This window comes from Nesoenas mayeri (assembly GCF_963082525.1).
Source record: "Nesoenas mayeri genome assembly, chromosome: 2".
NCBI lineage: Eukaryota > Metazoa > Chordata > Aves > Columbiformes > Columbidae > Nesoenas > Nesoenas mayeri.
The window spans coordinates 75,491,556-75,509,593 of record NC_137543.1 but is presented as its reverse complement, the minus strand read 5'-3'; the positions used below and the strand labels follow the sequence as shown (position 1 = coordinate 75,509,593).

Here is an 18,038-nt window from a genome sequence, read left to right as displayed (position 1 = left end):
AGGAGAAGTATATGGTTTTATTTACAAAGCACACAAGCTTATACTGATTATTCAGGAAGAAAATAGTTCTGTGACCTAGTTTTTTTAAGAGTGATCAAAAGAGTGCAAGACATCTAAATCATTCATTTGTAAAGACATTGAAGTTAAATCTTCATCAAGATCACGAAGAAACCCACTTCCTACACAAAATCCATAATGCTGTTTAAAAATACATTAAATGCTATTTGAAAATATATGGCTCTGTTTTATGTTGGAGGTTGCTAAATCTGGTAGACCGGCAAAGGTAAAGCTGCTACAGCACCGCATCTCCACATCCATCCAGTTGTGAGGCATGTAGGCACACATGCATACAATACATATACACATATATCCATGGCCAGTCGTACAGATCAACATAGGCTGCAAACAAAACACTCCAACAAACATAAGCTGCACCAACGTCCTGATCCCACTCCCCTGCCTGTCTCACCAGGATGAAAGAAATTTAGCACAAAATACATAAGTAGATACATTACATATCATCCCTCCAGTAATTGGCTAAAGATACCCAGTCTGTTCAGCAGCTGGCCCCTGGATCATCCACCCACCCATGCCACAAATAGGTCTCTGTGGTCCAGCTTGGACTCCCTGCTTCCCCCAGTAGCCAAGCCACACAGCCTCTGGCCTTTTGGGTAGGTGCTGATCTCTTCAGGAAGATGTGCCAGGGGAGATTTAGGTTGGACATTAGGAAAAGGTTCTTCACCCAGAGGGTGGTGGAGCACTGGAACAGGCTCCCCAGGGAGGTGTCATGGCCCCGAGCCTGACAGTGTTCAAGAAGAGACTGGACAATGTCCTCCGATACATGGTGTGAACTGTGGGGTTGTCCTGTACAGGGACAGGAGCTGGACTTGATGATCCTTGTGGGTCCCTTCCAACTCAGGACATTCTATGATTCTGTGATTCTCTCTAGTAACCGACCTGGACTGATGGACTCATCTCACCCCTACCACCTAGTCTGGCCTGACGAGTGATCACATACACTGAGATGCACACCCACAAAACACACATGCAGTCCAGTCTCTCCAGCTGCCCCCGCTCTCTGGCCTCTCTAACCCACAGCCCCTCGTCCCATAGCTGGTACTTAGACCTCTGACACACTCCAGTCTCTCCAGCTGCTGCATCACAGACACACGGGCCCCTGTGATCCATGGTCTCCACTCCAGTTGCTACATGCAGAGCTCCATGCACAGGCACAGAATACGAAGGCCCTTCATCTAGTTAGAAATGGAGGCTGAGAAGGCAACAGGACAGACAGCATGGGTCAGGCACAGAGAGTGGCCAGACAACTGTACTGACCAGCAGCCTGTTAACACATAATCACCCACTTTTATTGCCTTATGCCTCTATTTTCTCGCACTTGTTCCTCCCCCAGACCACTCTGATCCCTTCATTCCCTCACCTAAACATCCCATATTGAGTCTTGAACAATCCAAAAATGCTCTGTGCCCGTATTATCCTAAAATGAGACTCACAGCTTGTGGGCAGCACTTCCTTCCATCTGTAAGGTGAACTTGGGTCCCACTCTCATTGACCCACCTGGTTGGAGTCCCTGCTGGGGCAGCTCCAGCAGCACTGAAAGTGGTTCTTCAGGACACCTGTGGCTGCCTAACTATAGTCTCCCTCCTGAGAGGATAGAAAGCCACAGAGCTTTGCAACCTGTGACACATCAGCATCAGCCACGCATCCGGGCAATGTATCAGGCAATTCAGATGCAGAGCTGGGTTTAACACTGACTCTGCTGAGAAAAGGAGTATCACAAAGTGGGATCTTTATTTGCACTATAGCTGAACAGAAATTAAAGGTGATTGACAAAACCCAGGACTACCAGTACAGGTAGGTCCAGGGAGATTTCAAAACACGTTTACAAAGGTTGCTGTCCTGGGCAGGTCAGCTCTGTTTGTGTAACCCCAGGATCTGACTTGGGAATATTTTTAGCTAATGAAGCTCAATGGAAGCTGAAATGATGTAGCAGAGAGAAAATAGCTAGATAATGATTTAAGGAACTACATGTGTAGCATGTACAAGAGGATGAAGTGATATGGTCAATATCAATAACAGTAGAAAGGGAATCATCTCTGCCCTCAGAGGTTGTCAGTGAAATACCAATAAACTAAACTGAGGTGAGAAAGTCAGCTAAAAACCCAAGGAAAACCTTTACCATCTAAAATGCTGGATAGCAGAAAAAAAAAGAAGTGTCATCACTGGTAACTGAACAGTAAATGAAGCAAAATCTTAGAGCAAACAATGCAGAGCATCACTTAGTGCTCTACTTAGAGCATTATCAAAGGTGCCTTATTATCTGCTTTTAATTTTTCAGCATTCTGCTTCTCTTATTAGCATTTATGCCTTTGTCACCCTTTTTGCCTGGATGATTTCCACCTGTTCCTTCTTCTTTCCCTTATCCTTTTTGCTGCATGTTCTTTTTTTACATCCTGACCATTTTTACTCTTTAAAGACTTTCAAAGTGTTATCCTATGCTTATTTTACTAAAAAAAAAAAAAAAAAAAGAAAAAAAAAAAAAGGAGGTGGAAGGAATTAAAAAACAAGCCCTAAGACTCTAAAACAACCTAAGTGGATTTCATGTTAAGAAATTAATTAAATATTACAAATTCTGGACCTAAATACCATGTTAGCACAAAAGAATCAGCACTGAAATGCCACTATTCCACTGCCCAATTAAGCTCAGGTAACACCATCACTAGAGCAACATCCTCTCCAGGTGTCATACAGGGAGCATGCTATCTCCTCTCTCCATTCGTGCCTACCTTTATCAGTGTCACTATGGGCCATTCTTTCCACAGGCCAAACAGTGTATAATCATCCAAAACATCTCTCTCAGAGAATATGTGTGTATGCAAAGGTCAGCAACAGTCAGCACTCACAGACCATCGGCAAAACCCCGAGAGATGTCTGGCACAAGCTGAAACTCCATCCCATCACTTACATCCTAGAGGAAACAGGATTACTGCACACCTCATATTTGCATTCAGAGTGTGAAGCTCTCTCATATGTAAACTCCTGCAAACCTCCTTGAATAATCCAAATACTTTCACTAGAAGTATGTGAGTAAATGCTGATCAAGACACAGTCTCTTCCTGTCTGCAAAATATTTGGGCAAGATCTCAGCATATGACAGCTAAATCATGCTGTAGTTAGCCTGAACAAATGTTGCTGTGATAGAGCCAAGCTGAACTAAGACCATACAGAGTGAGTATTCAAGACAAAGAAGATTATTCAGAGGTGGCCTGTAGGAATCTTTTAAACAGCAAATATCTTCAAAGCAAAACTTGATTTATCTCTTCAGAGCAAAACTCCATTTTGGCTTCTCAAAGATAAGAGTGTGTCTGTGTTGAGGAACTCAAAATGTCATGCGTCAGACTTTGAGCTACTCACTTGCATGGCAACTGTTTGAAAAATTTCCTCCCGTTTAAAACTGGCCAGATAAACTTTGAAGTTCCTGTTTTCATCCTATTCTGAAGTAGCAGATACTGGCAACAACTGTAGAAAGCACAGGCACTGGGATCTTGAATAGCTAGTCCTTTGCATGCATGCAATTCCTACTTACAGGATCAGTGGAACTAATTATTCTTGCTTCGTAATCAAGGAGAAAATTTTCTCTGAGTCAGATGGATAAGGATGTGGAGGACACCTGCTTCCTTCTTCAGCACTGAGAACAAACATCTGCTGGGAATCATTTAGGGGGATTTTGCTCATGTGTTTGTTTCTTGCCCTGCTGAGACCTCAGTTACTGATCACCAGTCTTAGATCTGTGCATCTATAAGCAGTTGAATATTCTGAAAACCTACAGGTTTTATATTGATAAATCTAAACTATTTGTTATAACAGTGTAGAGGGCTGTGGATTAACTGTCCAAAGACATGGGAGCTGGCCTAAGGTTCAGGTTCAGGCATACCTCTGCATAGCCCTGTGTTTCTGGAGTAGCCTGAACTCCCAAAGCCTGTGGACCTGAGCAAGCTCAGTGCACAGCCAGCTTGCTTACTTTAGGCCTGTGTTCTTGGGGCTTCTGAGCTGATAGACCGCTATACATCTATGAGAAAATACAACCTCAAAGGGACAAAGAAAATAAAACTGCAAATAGAATCATGAATGCAACTTTATGTCTGATAAACTACAGCCTGTTTTCAGACTGCTGTTGTCAAAATTAAAACATATAGAACAAAGCCTGTAACAGTGGAGGAGCCAGACATCAGATGTAACTAATACTGTCCCACAGCACATAAATACGATTTAATATAGATAACTCATGAGAGGCATGATTCCTCTTACTCAGGCCCACACAGAACAGATACTGATGTCATTCACTGGATGTGCAGTAATAGCCATACACTGAGAAAGGAAAGAATACACTGTATAATAACAAAAGGCACAATCCCTGGGAAGAATTAAGAATTACTTCAGGGTTTGCAAATTATTTCCACCAGCTGTGTCTCTGCTGGTAAACCAAACAAGACTGGAAGGCAGTTTTGAGCCCTGCAGCCATCACTGCTGTATAGCTGTTATGCTGTTCACTTGCACCGTTTTGATCTGGGCCAACCAACATTTTCCCAGAGCCCTGACACATCTTAGGGGACAGAACACATCAGAATTTATCTGGAGAAAGTTGACACCCTGGCCACCATGTTTGGTGAAGGAAGAAGGGTGGGCATTTAGGCAGGTAACCATGAGCTGTGCTGATGAGCTGTGCTCTGCCACCCAGATCCAGGGCCAGAGAACCGTTCCCCTTCTATCAGCAATCTAGCTGTAGCTAAGAAAAAAAAACAAAACAAAAAAAACCAAAACCCACATGTGGTAGAAGTTTGTGTTACCTCATTTGCTTCTGGTCTCTGCTTGCTTTTTCGGAAGCATAAAATGATTCCATGACGTCCTTCCACAGCGTCTACAACATAGGCACTTGGAGGCTGTAATTTATAATTAAAAGCCAGGCGTCTCTGTATCCAGTGCCTGACTGAAACAGAATGAGGACCAGTACATGGTAGAAGTCTACTGAGGGAAACGAGGGCTATCCAAGGACTCACATGAGTGGGCACTGGCAGGAATGCACAGGAGTACAAATTTTGGATGGTGACTGGAAGAGGAATGGTTTGTCCTGCCTGACCAGCAGCTCAGCATCAGGAGATGGCAAGGACTCAGAGGACAAACAAAAAGATCACATCCTATGGCAGGCATCTCCACACAGATGAGGGCTTGAACCACTGCAACTTTGGGAAGTCAGTAATTTGGGAAGGGTGGCATCTCAGCCGGACTCTGACTCACCAAAGGCTTCTCTACACAACAAGAGGTGTTTGTGCTCCTGATCCATCTTAGTTTATACTGCACTAAAAGTGACTGATGATAGGATGGAGAAATGTATCCACCTTTAGAGTGAAAGGCATTTTTCTTCTACTGAATTCTTGAAAATAACACGTAGGGATAGATGATAACTCTGCGAGTACATAAAATGACAAAGCGTAGTGTCTAGAGTGAGTATCTCACCCAAAATTTTATGCTTCAGCTGCAATAAGAAGTAATTCACAATAAATTTAACAAATATTACCAAACTGTAAAGGTACTATGTAAAGGAAAAGGCTAGGCAATGTCTGTGAAAATGGAAAGAAAACAGCAAAACTGACTCAACTGAAAGAATTAAAGATTCTTCACTCTAGAAAAATTACCTGGCAGGACACCATTACAAAATTCTGAATGCGTAGATTTAACCTTTCACTGGCAAGTTATGTTAGTGTTGTCCTTAAAAACATATGGAACATAACTCCTTTGCAAGAGGTATTCTGGACAGTGAAAATTTAGTTGCTGCTCCAGCAATGTTATACGAGAGAGGAAGGTACAGCTGGTACAGCACACTGCTTTCTGTTTCAGTTTAGAAGTACTAGAATTTCCAATCACCTGTTTAAGCATTTTGTATTTTTGGAGGCATAGCAGCCACAGGATTGAGTATTCTAAGACAGACGTTTTATAATTAAAATAATATACTAAAGGACTGTGGACTTGTTTGTCAAATAAATTTACATTTTGGAAAATTTAAACTGCTAAAATAAAACTTAAATATTTACGATGAGAAATGAAAGCTAAAGTAGTATAAGAGTGATAAATAAATATATAGGTGAAATTTGTTGCTGATAGTCATATTAATTTAACGGGAGTGGACACCAAAGGAAATCTGACCCTTCAAGTAAAGCTTAAGAATCAATGTTAGATGGAGATATTTCCATGATCTTTTTTAAAAAGAGGCATTTATTATTTAACTTCTGTGCCTTGATGATTTCCTACACATCTCACTAGAACTCTTTTCTATGCCTTTCTTAGATGCTGATTTTGGGTTGCTGGTAAATGCTGCTTTTAAAAAAAACACATGACTGCCTGGACACATGATTCATTTCACCATAGCATTGCAATGCTCAGCCTTTGCTGAAATTTCCATCCTTTGAAGTACTGCAGGTCTTCTTTTCGTAGCCTTAGGGACTTTCTGGAAGATGTTCACACTCTCAATGTCAATGCTTGATTACTATGAAATGCCTTCTCCTAGATATCTATACTCTTGTAGGCAAGCAGGCTCTTCATAAGCCTATCCAAATGGTGCAGATTGTCTTGAATCACAGACTCACAGAATCACAGAATGCTAGGGATTGGAAGGGACCTGAAAGATCACCTAGTCCAATCCCCCTGCCAGAGCAGGAACACCTAGATGAGGTTACACAGGAATGTGTCCAGGTGGGTTTTGAATGTCTCCAGAGGAGACTCCACAACCTCCCTGGGCAGCCTGTTCCAGTGCTCTGTCACCTTCACCATGAAGAAGTTTCTTCTCATATTTAAGTGGAACCTCTTGTGTTCCAGTTTTGAACCCATTACCCCTTGTCCTATCACTAGTTGTCACTGAGAAGAGCCTGGCTCCATCCTCATGACACTCACCCTTTATATATTTGTAAACATTAATGAGGTCACCCCTCAGTCTCCTCCAAGCTAAAGAGCCCCAGCTCCCTCAGCCTTTCCTCATAAGGGAGATGCTCCACTCCCTTAATCATCTTGGTTGCCCTGTGCGGGACTCTCTCCAGCAGTTCCCTGTCCTTCTGAAACTGAGGGGCCCAGAACTGGACACAATATTACAGGTGTGGTCTCACCAGGGCAGAGTAGAGAGAACAAATGAAACCCAACGTAGGCCTACAGATTGTAAAAATTAGTTTAAAAAAGCATAGCAGCTGGCATTTCAATACCTGCCTAGATTTAGGCATAAAATCAAAAGTAAAGAAACATGTGCAATAATAAAAAACATGCCTACTGTATTGTGCTATGCGGGGTACAGCATTCCGTTCTCAAACTGTTTTGCAGCTGGTGCACAACGTGGTGAGCCAGACTGCTCTTGGAGTGGGGACAGCAAAGCGAAAATGGAGCGAGGGATGGGACAGCAATAGCTGCTGCTGCTACAAGAAATAATCTCCCTCCTTCAACAGCAGTCGCTGCCCTCCACCCCTTCAGCAGGGACAACAGCAACTCATTTCACATAAATGTGCAGGAGAAAGCAAGAGTTGTTTAAGCTGCATTACTTTCATGAATAACTGTTCCCTATCAGCTTCAAAAAAAATGTATTCAAGAAAGAAAGATAAATTCAGCCCACAGAAACAGCTTTCAGCCATTCAGCCTACTAAAATTCCTCTGTGCTTTTAGCTTTCACTGTATAGCTGTGCACCCTCAGGGGTTATACAATAATAAACGTAGTTAAAGACACAGTCTTTCTTTCTGCCCTTTTTAAAATAAATATTATTTTTTCTTGTACTGCATGATAGCAGCATAAACCAACTTCTAATCTATTTCTGAGCCCTAGAAGTGTACATTTGCTTCTTTTATTAGCGGGTGAATACTGATGCTTTTTATTTATATTTTGCTGTTATACCACTCTATTATATGTAACTTTTTTTTTTTTTTTTGTAAATATCATCACCTATTAAAGATGTTCAGTTAAAAGATGAGTTTAAGTTAGTGGTCTAAAAAAAAAGTCTATGCCTATGTGCTGCATGTTGATTAGACCAGCTAAATGTATATTATAGATGCTACTCAGAAGTCACCCATCTTTGAAAATCCAGTCAATCACCTGACGCTGTCAATTATCTCCTTTTTTAGGAGCTGATGAGATTTAAAAGCATTAGCACTATTAACTCTGAAAAAGCTAACTAGATCTATGGAAATATTTGTAATTTAGATATGGTATGTTCTTTTAGAGATTTCCCTTAAGTATGAATTGCAAAACACATTTAAACCATCACCTCATGAATCTTGATAGAAATAATCATGTAATTATTGTTATGTTAAGTGACAGAAAGCTGCACACACTCTGAGAGCACCACAGAGAGACAAGGAGCCTGAATAACACCCTGCTACTCTCAGGCCGATCACAGGAGCCACCAGCACCCCTGCACAAGCCTAGAGGGGCACCGAGGCACAAAGGCAGGCAGGAACCCAAATTAAGGGCCCAGAGAAAGGGACACCCTGTCCAGGTCCCCCTCCAGGCTGTCCAGGGGAGTCTCAGCCCCAGCGTCGAGGTGTGACACCATGCCCATGGGTGCAGCTCTCCAGATCACCTCTCGGACTGAGGGACATGATTGCCCAGGGACGTGGGACACATTAGAACAAATTATGTGATACAGGACAATTGAAGACTTACTATGGGATGTTTAGGGCAGGAATCAAAAGTAGGGGAATGGAGAGATCATGGCGGTTTGGGGAAGAACAACAAAATAGAGGGATAAGGGGATAAAAGAAGTCAGTCGCATGTAAACAGGTCCCTTGTTGGTACACTGGCCTGGCCATGCCCTGCACCTGACCAGTGCCATCTGTCCTGTCTTCTCATTAAACTCAATTTCTAACTCTTTCCCTCAGAGAGAGACTCTGTGTGTGTGTGTGTGTGTGTGTGTGCGTGTGTGTGTGTGTGTGTGTACTGGGGTCTATGTGCGTGAGCTGGGGTATGCCACAGCAGACCCTGTGGCAGATACTGGAGCACGTGAAGGTGTGCAAGCGCATGTGTGAGCACTAGCAACAAACAAACTGGAGCAGCTGGTGGTTAAGTGATATGACCCAGGGGACTGCCAGAGGGAAGTCCATGTGTGTGTGCATGACTGTGAACAAGCGGGGGCTGTACAAGCAGCTGGAGTAGGGCTGACATGTCCAGGTACTAGCAACTGAGAAGAGTGGGATCCAGGGGCAGCTACTGGGCAGACTGAGTGTCTGAGCCGAGCTGCTGGAGGGATCTACATGGTATATGTACATTGATATATATTCCACTGGCAGACCTTCATCCTGGCCAGCCAGAGAAGGGAGCAGGATAAGGTCATTGGTTCTGTTTGTGTTTCTGTGAGCGCTATATGAGCCAGCCTGTGTATTTGGCCAAGTGTGTATTTATGTATATATGTATTGTCTACAGGTGTACAAATGCAGCACATTTTTGCCAAATATAGATCACATCACACTAACCAGTTTCACTTGGCGAGACACGTGAATTTCCAGACAGGAAAACACACAGCAGATCTTATTTTTTTAACTTCATAAAAGCCCCCACACAGTAGAAACCCACTGATAATTCCAGATAAGAGAGGGAAGAATGTAACTTCCATTTGTGGAAGAAGACACACAACATAAGCCCGAAGGCTCACATTGCTGGTGGTGGCGTGGGACAATCACAAAGAATCACCATGGCAAAGGCAACCATACCAGAGGGGTTTTTGTTCATCGGGGGGACCTGCTGAAAGTACTCTGAGGGTTGAAACACTTAATGATCCACCCACGAGTATCCCAACTGCAGGCTTGTGAGCAGCCACAGAGAGGAAGGCCTGCCACACACTATCCAAATTAGCTACCTAACTTTGAAGAGTACCTGTAAAATTTAATCAGTTGGTGTTTTTCGAATAATAGGTGGAGTCTCATAGCAGCCTGCAGAACCAGGCCCCAAAAGGAGGTGTCTGGGCCACCAACACCTCCCTGCAGGAACAAAGAGATTCTAGGAGCAAGAAGGTTAGAGATTGAAACCAGTAGCAAGAAAGTTAGAGATTCAAATGGGCAGAAAGATTTGCCCGATTGCTAAGTTAAAAATTAAAAGCTATGGCCTATTCAGAAAACAAAACAAAACAGTGGGTTGAAAAGGGAAGATGATTTTATTAACAAAACAAACAAAATCAACCCAATTTGTTAGTCACTACAAACAAATCATACCAAAAACTTGTGAATCAGAAGTCAAGCAGAAACCATAATCTGGATCTACATTAACACTAGTTGGTGCATATACGCCAGCAGATCACATAAGACTAAGGTATAACAGCTGGATCTTTAGCCATCCATAACACATAGGATAAAATTTGTACTGTAATAGGAGACTTCAGGCTAGCTCACAGGAAAGGCACAAGGTCTTGTGGATGTAGCCCCAGAATTTCTCAATTCAAACATTCTTGAAAATTAACAAAATTTTCATTTAGCATTTGTTTTTGTCCAGCAGGACTGAATATTATCTTAGGATTTATCCTGGCTACCAGGCTACCAAAGAAACTTCTCACATAAGCAGAGACCAAACACTAGTTCCATACAAGTTGTTAGAATTTGTTTATTTTTGCTAAATGCATTCTTGAACAGGGTACAAACAAACAAACAATATATATGTAAACATGCAGGCTGCCCAGTTACAATCTCGTGTCTCTAAAAGGGATCCCTTTTACAGTGCTGCAAGGAGCTGCCAAAAAAATCAAAACAGGTAAGGAATACTAGTTTTAAGAAAAAAAAAATATGACAGTTCTTAGTGATTTAGTCAAGGTTTAGAAAACATCTAGCCACATCTAATGAAAAAGTATTACATGAGCATCAAATTTGCTTGTTGAGAGAGTAAAACAACAATTTTATTTAAAGACTAAAACAAAAAATCACATCCCCCATATATAACATCGGGAAAAAGAAAAATGGAAGCTTATGGGCTGTTTAATGATTTTGGTTACCTCTTTTTTAACAAATTAAGAACAAAATGACCTCTAATGATAGTATCAACCCATTAAGAGATCAGAATGGTTGAGCAGTTGATAACAGAGCACAAAAACCACAAGTATTTCGTTAGAATCTGTTCTGTCGTTAGTATCTGTTCTGGTTTGGGGAGAAAGAGGTGATGTGTTTATAGCAAGGAATGGCAATGAAGTAGTTTCCATTTCAGCAACAACTGAAAGGGATGTTAAGTCGCTAAAGACTTCCAAGCCAAATACCTTAGTGTCATAATTAGAGTCATGTTCTCTTGCAGCAGCCCTAACCACCAGGCTACCAGAAGCAGACAGATCAGCAGTAGGATGCTCATCTGGGGGGCAGACCATGTGCCTTGTAAGAGTTAGGATTAAAATTTTCTACAGAAAGTTACTTTTTTATGAAGTGAGGCTGGAACACAGGACTCTTTTTCGTCCTCCCTGTCACAGATCCCATAGCTGCACATTAAACTCCCCACAGAACTGCAACGGGAGACTAACTGGGTATTTTACTGTGGAGTCTATGTCTCCATGCTGAACCCTGCAGCACACTAACTCCTTTGTAGACTTAGCCCCCTATTAGCATTTGGCACTGCTGTAGGTGCTCCTGGCATGTTCCTCTAAGGCTTATGCCCACGTTGCAAGAAAGGTGTTGATGAAGCACAAGTAAGGCCTCAAAGAAGAACTGTGAAAGTGATGCAAGGCTTAGCTTGTGCAAAAGCAGGCATCACATTTATTTTACTGACAAAAAGGTTATGAGGCAAATTCGTGATAGTCTATAAGTACTCTCATGGGAGAAACAGAAATTGGATACTATTGAGTCTGTCAGTCTACCGCCCAAAAAAATGAGATCCAGCAGAAGCTGGATGCCAAGGCTTGACAGATTCCTACTAAGAAAGAGGAACAAAATTTTAACACTAACAGTCAACAACCATGGCAAAAATATGAAGGCGTGTGGAAGATCATCTCCATCACTGCAAATTTTTAAATCAAGGTAGATTCCCTCCCCTTTAAAGACAGGCATCGGTCAAATAGAAACCAGTTCATGTAACCAGCAGAGACTGTTGAAGGATTCTTTATCCCTACAGGAGGCTTTTATCTCAGTGTCTTTGACTGCAACCAACACTGGATAATCAAAAGCAGGCTAAGCCTTTCAACTTTATTTAAGCCAATTTTGAGTGTAAAACTTTACAGAGGACAAGAAAAGGGATGACAAAACCAGTAAGACAAGCTCTGCCAAATCTCAAGCCCATGCTTTGGAATACCAGTTTTTCTCTACTGACAGACTGAAGGTATGATTAACTTCCAGATTGCTATGGGATGCCAACCAGAGTCACTGGAAGATGCTGCAAAACTGGAGAGGGTCTAGCAGAGGGCTACAAAAAGCATTATAAGGCAGAAGAACTTGACATAAGAAGAATGTGGTTTGTTCAGCCAAGAGAACAGAAAGGTTAGAGAAGATTTAATCAAAGACTTCCAGTACACAGGAAGTAGTTATAAAGGAGATGCAGGTACTCTCTACAGAAGCATACTTGCTAAATATACAGGAAATATGCTATAATACCTGAAGTTTATTTATAGGTAGATTCGTTATACCCCTGTCCTTCTGTTTCTTAATACCATACTACTGGCTCTCTATCTGTCCTCTAGATAAAAAAAATCCATGGCACAAGAAAAATACACTGTTCATTGCTAACATTGTAAAGTATTTGTTTCTGTTCTGTTCAGACACATTAGTAGACCTGATAACAAAATATTAATAACATATTTTTGTTAAAGCTAAGGGTAGTTCTCCAAGCCACACTTTACTTAGTCCTGAATGTGTTTCTCTAAGCTTCTGAATTTCAGTGTACTGGTAGTTCCTCATCTCTGGGCTTTAGTGACCAAATTCTGCAAAGCTGTTTCAGTCCAGGCCTCACTATTTAAAAAATAAACCAAAAACCCCACCACCACAACTACAACAAAAAACAAAAACAACCACCATTCAACTGCACAGCCCTTTTAAACAATTACACCATAGTTCACTTTTTTTTTTTTTTTGGTTAATTACACAGATTCTATACCAACCTGAGGTACATCATTGACAAATGTTATTTCTCTTTTTAGTGCAATCAGTATCTCCAATCTAATCCTTTATTTGTTGTCTCGATTCACAAAAGGAAAGAATCCAAAACAAACATATTTTTGCTTATAGTCCAAAGTATAAACAATAGTAATCTAAAAGTGTACAGAGGGCAGAATGCACTGCAATAGTAGCATTTAGTCCCTTCCACACATTTCTAAGAATGCAGCGAACTCAGTACTTTCAGCAAGTGCCAAACTATTCAGAACATTTAATACATTTTGCAAAGAAATAATAGAAAATTAATAACATCCTGGAAATTAAATACCTTAAGAAATTTACAGATTGCTCAAAGACTTCCACTTTCTCTGAATGAAACAGGAAATTATAGCAAGAGATGAGAGACACTAATTGTACATCACAGCCCATGATTTATTCCTATTGATTCTGGAGACACAATGTGTCTAAAATATAACATCTTCTGAAAGTACTGTTTTAGATATACCAAAATTTAATGGTCTAGAAAGACAGACAGGAAAAACAAATACATTTTGCAAAGAGCAACTTTAACCCAAAATGCTTTTAGGAAAGTAGTGGCAAACATTAATACTGTTTTAGCAGCATATGTATGCCCAGAATAAAAACCATAGGATGACATAAACCCAAGAATAACATTCTCCCCGACTTATTCCACTACAATTATCAATAATTTTATTTCTGAATTATTAAAATACTATATTGACTGCAGATGACCACAGTCCTTGCTTAGCATACCGCACGACTTGGCAACCTCCTCATAAAACACACAGCTAACCCAAATCAGCAAGAGAAAAGCAAACCCGTTTATTTCACCATTTAAAATTTCTACAGATACCTTAATTTTAAATCATATTTTGTTTATGAGACTTCAGTTTCAATATTTCATGTAACACAGATCCGCAGCCATATCTTAAAATAAAATGTATTTTCCTGAAAAACAACTTGCAAGGCACAACTTTGTACAATCACTGCAATTTTGAAGTTATTCTTTGAGGCACAATGTTTCTCAAAATAAGGCTCGAGTAACTTAAAAGGTAAGTAGAAACTATTTGCTTCATTCTTCATGCTATTCATAATAAATAGCATTATGTCTATCTATCTTGTTATACCGGTGTGTTTATAAAAACGTACTTTTAAGCTTCAGTGTCATTTTGATGCAAAAGTTCAAATAATTCTGTTTCCCTAAAATGACATAACTATATTAAAAAATATCTATTAATGACAGCTGGGACCCTTACAGTACTACAAGAAGAAATGCAGCATTTCATCATTTAAAAGATCTGCAAAACAGTAAGGAAAAAAAACCTCCTAATATTTGGATTTTTCAAAATTATTAATCTGTAGTATGTCATGTAGTAAAGTATCAGAGTCGAGTTACAAGCCAACTGCAAACACAAACACAGTTGGGTCCGCTAAATGTCATGGCATCTGGAGCCAGCCAGTCCCCTTCAATCAGAGGCTCAAACAGGAGGAGGCTGTAAAACTTCCGTAAATGGCTGAGAATTACAAAAGGAGGACAATCTCTACAGCAGCCTTGGCAGCAGACCTTGGGGTATTCAGAGGAACACTGAATTTTCTGACTCAGAGATGACACTGATATCTGGAAAATATCCTTATGTCTTCAAAGTTAGGCTTTAATGAGGTGAGCAGCAACGTGTTTTACATGCCAAAATGACAACGCATCTACCAGAATATGGCTGCATCACATAATTTTTCTGCAAAGTTAGTTTTTAAAATGGTAAGTGCTCCGTGGCTGTAGATTCTACCAATTAAGTGTGCGATTCAGCAAGACATAACATTACTGACACCCTCATTATTAGAAAGCGAATACCTGGGAATTAAGTCTGTAGCAATACAGCAATGAAGAGAGAAATAAGTTTATACTCCCAAGCACCAACTGGGGCACTCTTGGCTCATTTATCAGGCTATTCAGTGTGCAATTAATCATTAATTCCACAAAGAACCTACCTGCCAAACCAAGTGTTCCTTTACAACAGCTGTACCTGATAGACAGACGCTCAGCACAATCGTATGAGATGCAGAGGTCAAGACGCTGGCAACTATAGCGTCCCTCATGTTGAAGGGCAGCATGGTATACACCACAAAAATAATGAACAAGAAAAATGATACCTGTGCAAGACAGCAAGACAAAAAAGAAGCATGTCAAATTCATTTTGGAATAACATTCAGAAAGTAGCATTTAATTTTGAACTGTCTTCAGCATAAAGTTACACATCAGTTTTTTTAAAGGAAAGTTACTGCTAACCACTGCAGAAAATTTATTTAGAAAGTACTAATTTAAGGAAGTGTTGGAAATTGTACATTATATTTGATTTAAGAAGTGCAGTTTCAAGACACTACATGGTGGTTCAAGGACTACACAATACTCCAATTTATTTAACTTTACAAATTTAACTACAAACTTATCTTTTCAAATTTTAATTTTATTAACACTCTGTTTATAGTTAGAGTGTAGTTCTCCTGGGACTGGTGGCTTCTGACTGTGAACTGCATTACAAAACGTTTTTTCAAACCCCTCCACAGAGCCTAAAGAATTTAGATTCAGAGAAATTTCATTCATTTTGATGTACTAAAAATTCATGATGTAACATAACATGACATTATTAAAAAAATCCCAAGTTTAGCTAAGCATTTTGGTTTAATAAGATTATACTTCATGTATATCTACATGACGGATGTCAAATTGCCTTAAAACACTACATTTTAAGCTAACACATTTATTTGGACATTCAGACAAGCACAACCTACAAGCAGAATTTGCTGATTGCTTCTTACAAAAGGCTACGAGCATCCACACTGATTTTATGGAACAAACTCTCCAAATGCACAAGCCAACCTGTAACAGCAAAAGGGATTCCTTTGCTATACATACAAAAGATTATATATTTGATAGTATGCATGTGTTTCAAACTTCGCCACATATTTGTGAAAGCATAGCAACATTTGGGACACAGATTTGGCACACGTAAGTAAATAAGCCTGAAAATGTGCCAACCTCCCTATAATTGTATCCCAGCCTAAGCCTTTCCATGAGTTTTAGTTAATTTGCAAGCCTATTCACCATCTAACAGTCATATATGTACAGTATTTAACTCAGAAAGCCCCCAAGCAGGTACCAGTAATAATAATTTGCTGTTTGCTTCTCTTATTGACAGTTTGTTTTCCTCACAACTGCACATATGATTCCATAGTCAAAACTGAACCCTAATGTATGTGTTCCTACAAGATAGTGAGAGGCATTCTTCTCCACCATGGAGAAAGAACTGGATGGAAAAGGAAGTCCACTTCTGTTCTCTAGTCATCTTTCTCCAGTTCCTCTGTTAAAATTAATCCAACTACGTCCTGGTCACACATTCTCTTTTTGATACTGCCCAACCATCCCCTATGCTCTAAAGTCAACAAGTTCAATGGCATGAAACACAACGGAAGTGCAAGGACATGAAGGATAGTAAGAAAACAGGTAACAAGCAAAGGGAAAACTTTGCTTCTCTGCTCTTCCAATCTACCAGCTGATAGCACAGGGAAACAAGTGTTTGATATCTCTTTAGATGCACAAACTTGGTGTAGATAAGAGAATGGTTATATAAGTGTGATGTTTTCAATTGGTCCAGGCCTGGGAAAAATCACCTGTGATACTGAGAGAACTAGCTGATAGTCTCAACGCTTGGGGAAGATGTAGAAAGTTCTGGCAGAACATGTCTTTGAAAGGCTGGGAAAAAGGCTAAGGAATTAAGAACTAGTCAGCTTAGCTTCAATTCCTACAGCAATAACAGATAAAATAATAAAACAATTCACAATGAAGAATTCTGAAAGTTGAGAAGAATGTAAGTCATAGCCAGTGCAATTTTGCTAGAACAAATCATATGAAAGCATTCTCATCTTCTTCTGTCATGATAGCAGGCATCAGGGTAGGGAGAAAACCTGAATAATAAGTTCAGCAGCAAGAAGGGATGTGAAAAATCTTCTAGTATGAGTGTAAGATGAACAGATGCCAGAGGCAAAATACCTTACCCACATGTAAAACCAGCTGCCTAAGACATGTTCCAATTAAAAAAAAAGATTTGAAGAAGAATCCGGGACCCTAGTACTGGAAGAAGGGTTTCAAATGCCTCCAATCTCAGCAACTTTGCATTAAACTGAAGTTTTGTTGTTTCTAAGTTTAGCTTTTTAATTGACTAGGAGGAAGATGTGATTTACATATTTGTGAGAATTTTATGATTAGAAAATAAAAAAAATCCTTCTCTATCTATATTGTCTCAAAAAAACCAGAACTTGATTATTTCCTGCGCTTGAATATGGTTTGACTTTATAGCCAGTCTAAACAATTGATCCCACTTGTGAGCTATATGCTAGATACTTACTGAAACTCATTAGTGGATATAAGGTACAATATGGTACTGTTGCTTCTCAACTTTAACATAACACAGACTGCTAAGCACATAAAAAAGATTTTGGTACTGTATTTTGCAGTTCTTCTAGTGGTATGCAGCTCTATCGGCTCCAAATCTGTTATACTACTGTAAACAAATATCCTCTCATTAAGTTTCTCCGTTATTTTCCTTGGTCAAAATAAATTGAGAATTTCAACCTTCAACAACTACAAATAGAGTTTTCAGAAGTTCCAGCCCCTCTGGACACTACATATTCACACCTCAAATTCTCAGTTACTCAGCATCAAACAGGCAGAATTGGACTGCAAGTGGGTTAAAGAACACTCACTGACAAATTGATCTGTCAGTTCTTATGGCTGCATACAGACAAACACCAGATGCTTCATGGGCATCAGAAGGTAGCTGGTGCACACTCTTGAAATTGGGTCTGAGAATGCTGTTGCGAAGCAGGAGAGGTATCAGTCATCTCTGGATTGCTAAAACAGAAACTCG

At 40.2% G+C, this 18,038-nt stretch overlaps 1 protein-coding gene across 1 annotated transcript in view; it reads right to left on the bottom strand.

The window, feature by feature from the left end:
• The window catches only part of ADCY2 (adenylate cyclase 2), a gene marked incomplete at both ends in the record, with an annotated part of 223,790 nt that overhangs the window by 144,226 nt on the left and 61,526 nt on the right, over window positions 1–18,038 (bottom strand). The window contains one exon of the mRNA XM_080339994.1: window positions 15,103–15,264. Within this exon, the coding sequence (XP_080196120.1) occupies window positions 15,103–15,264 (162 nt within the window). The remainder of the gene's footprint in view (window positions 1–15,102; window positions 15,265–18,038) is intronic.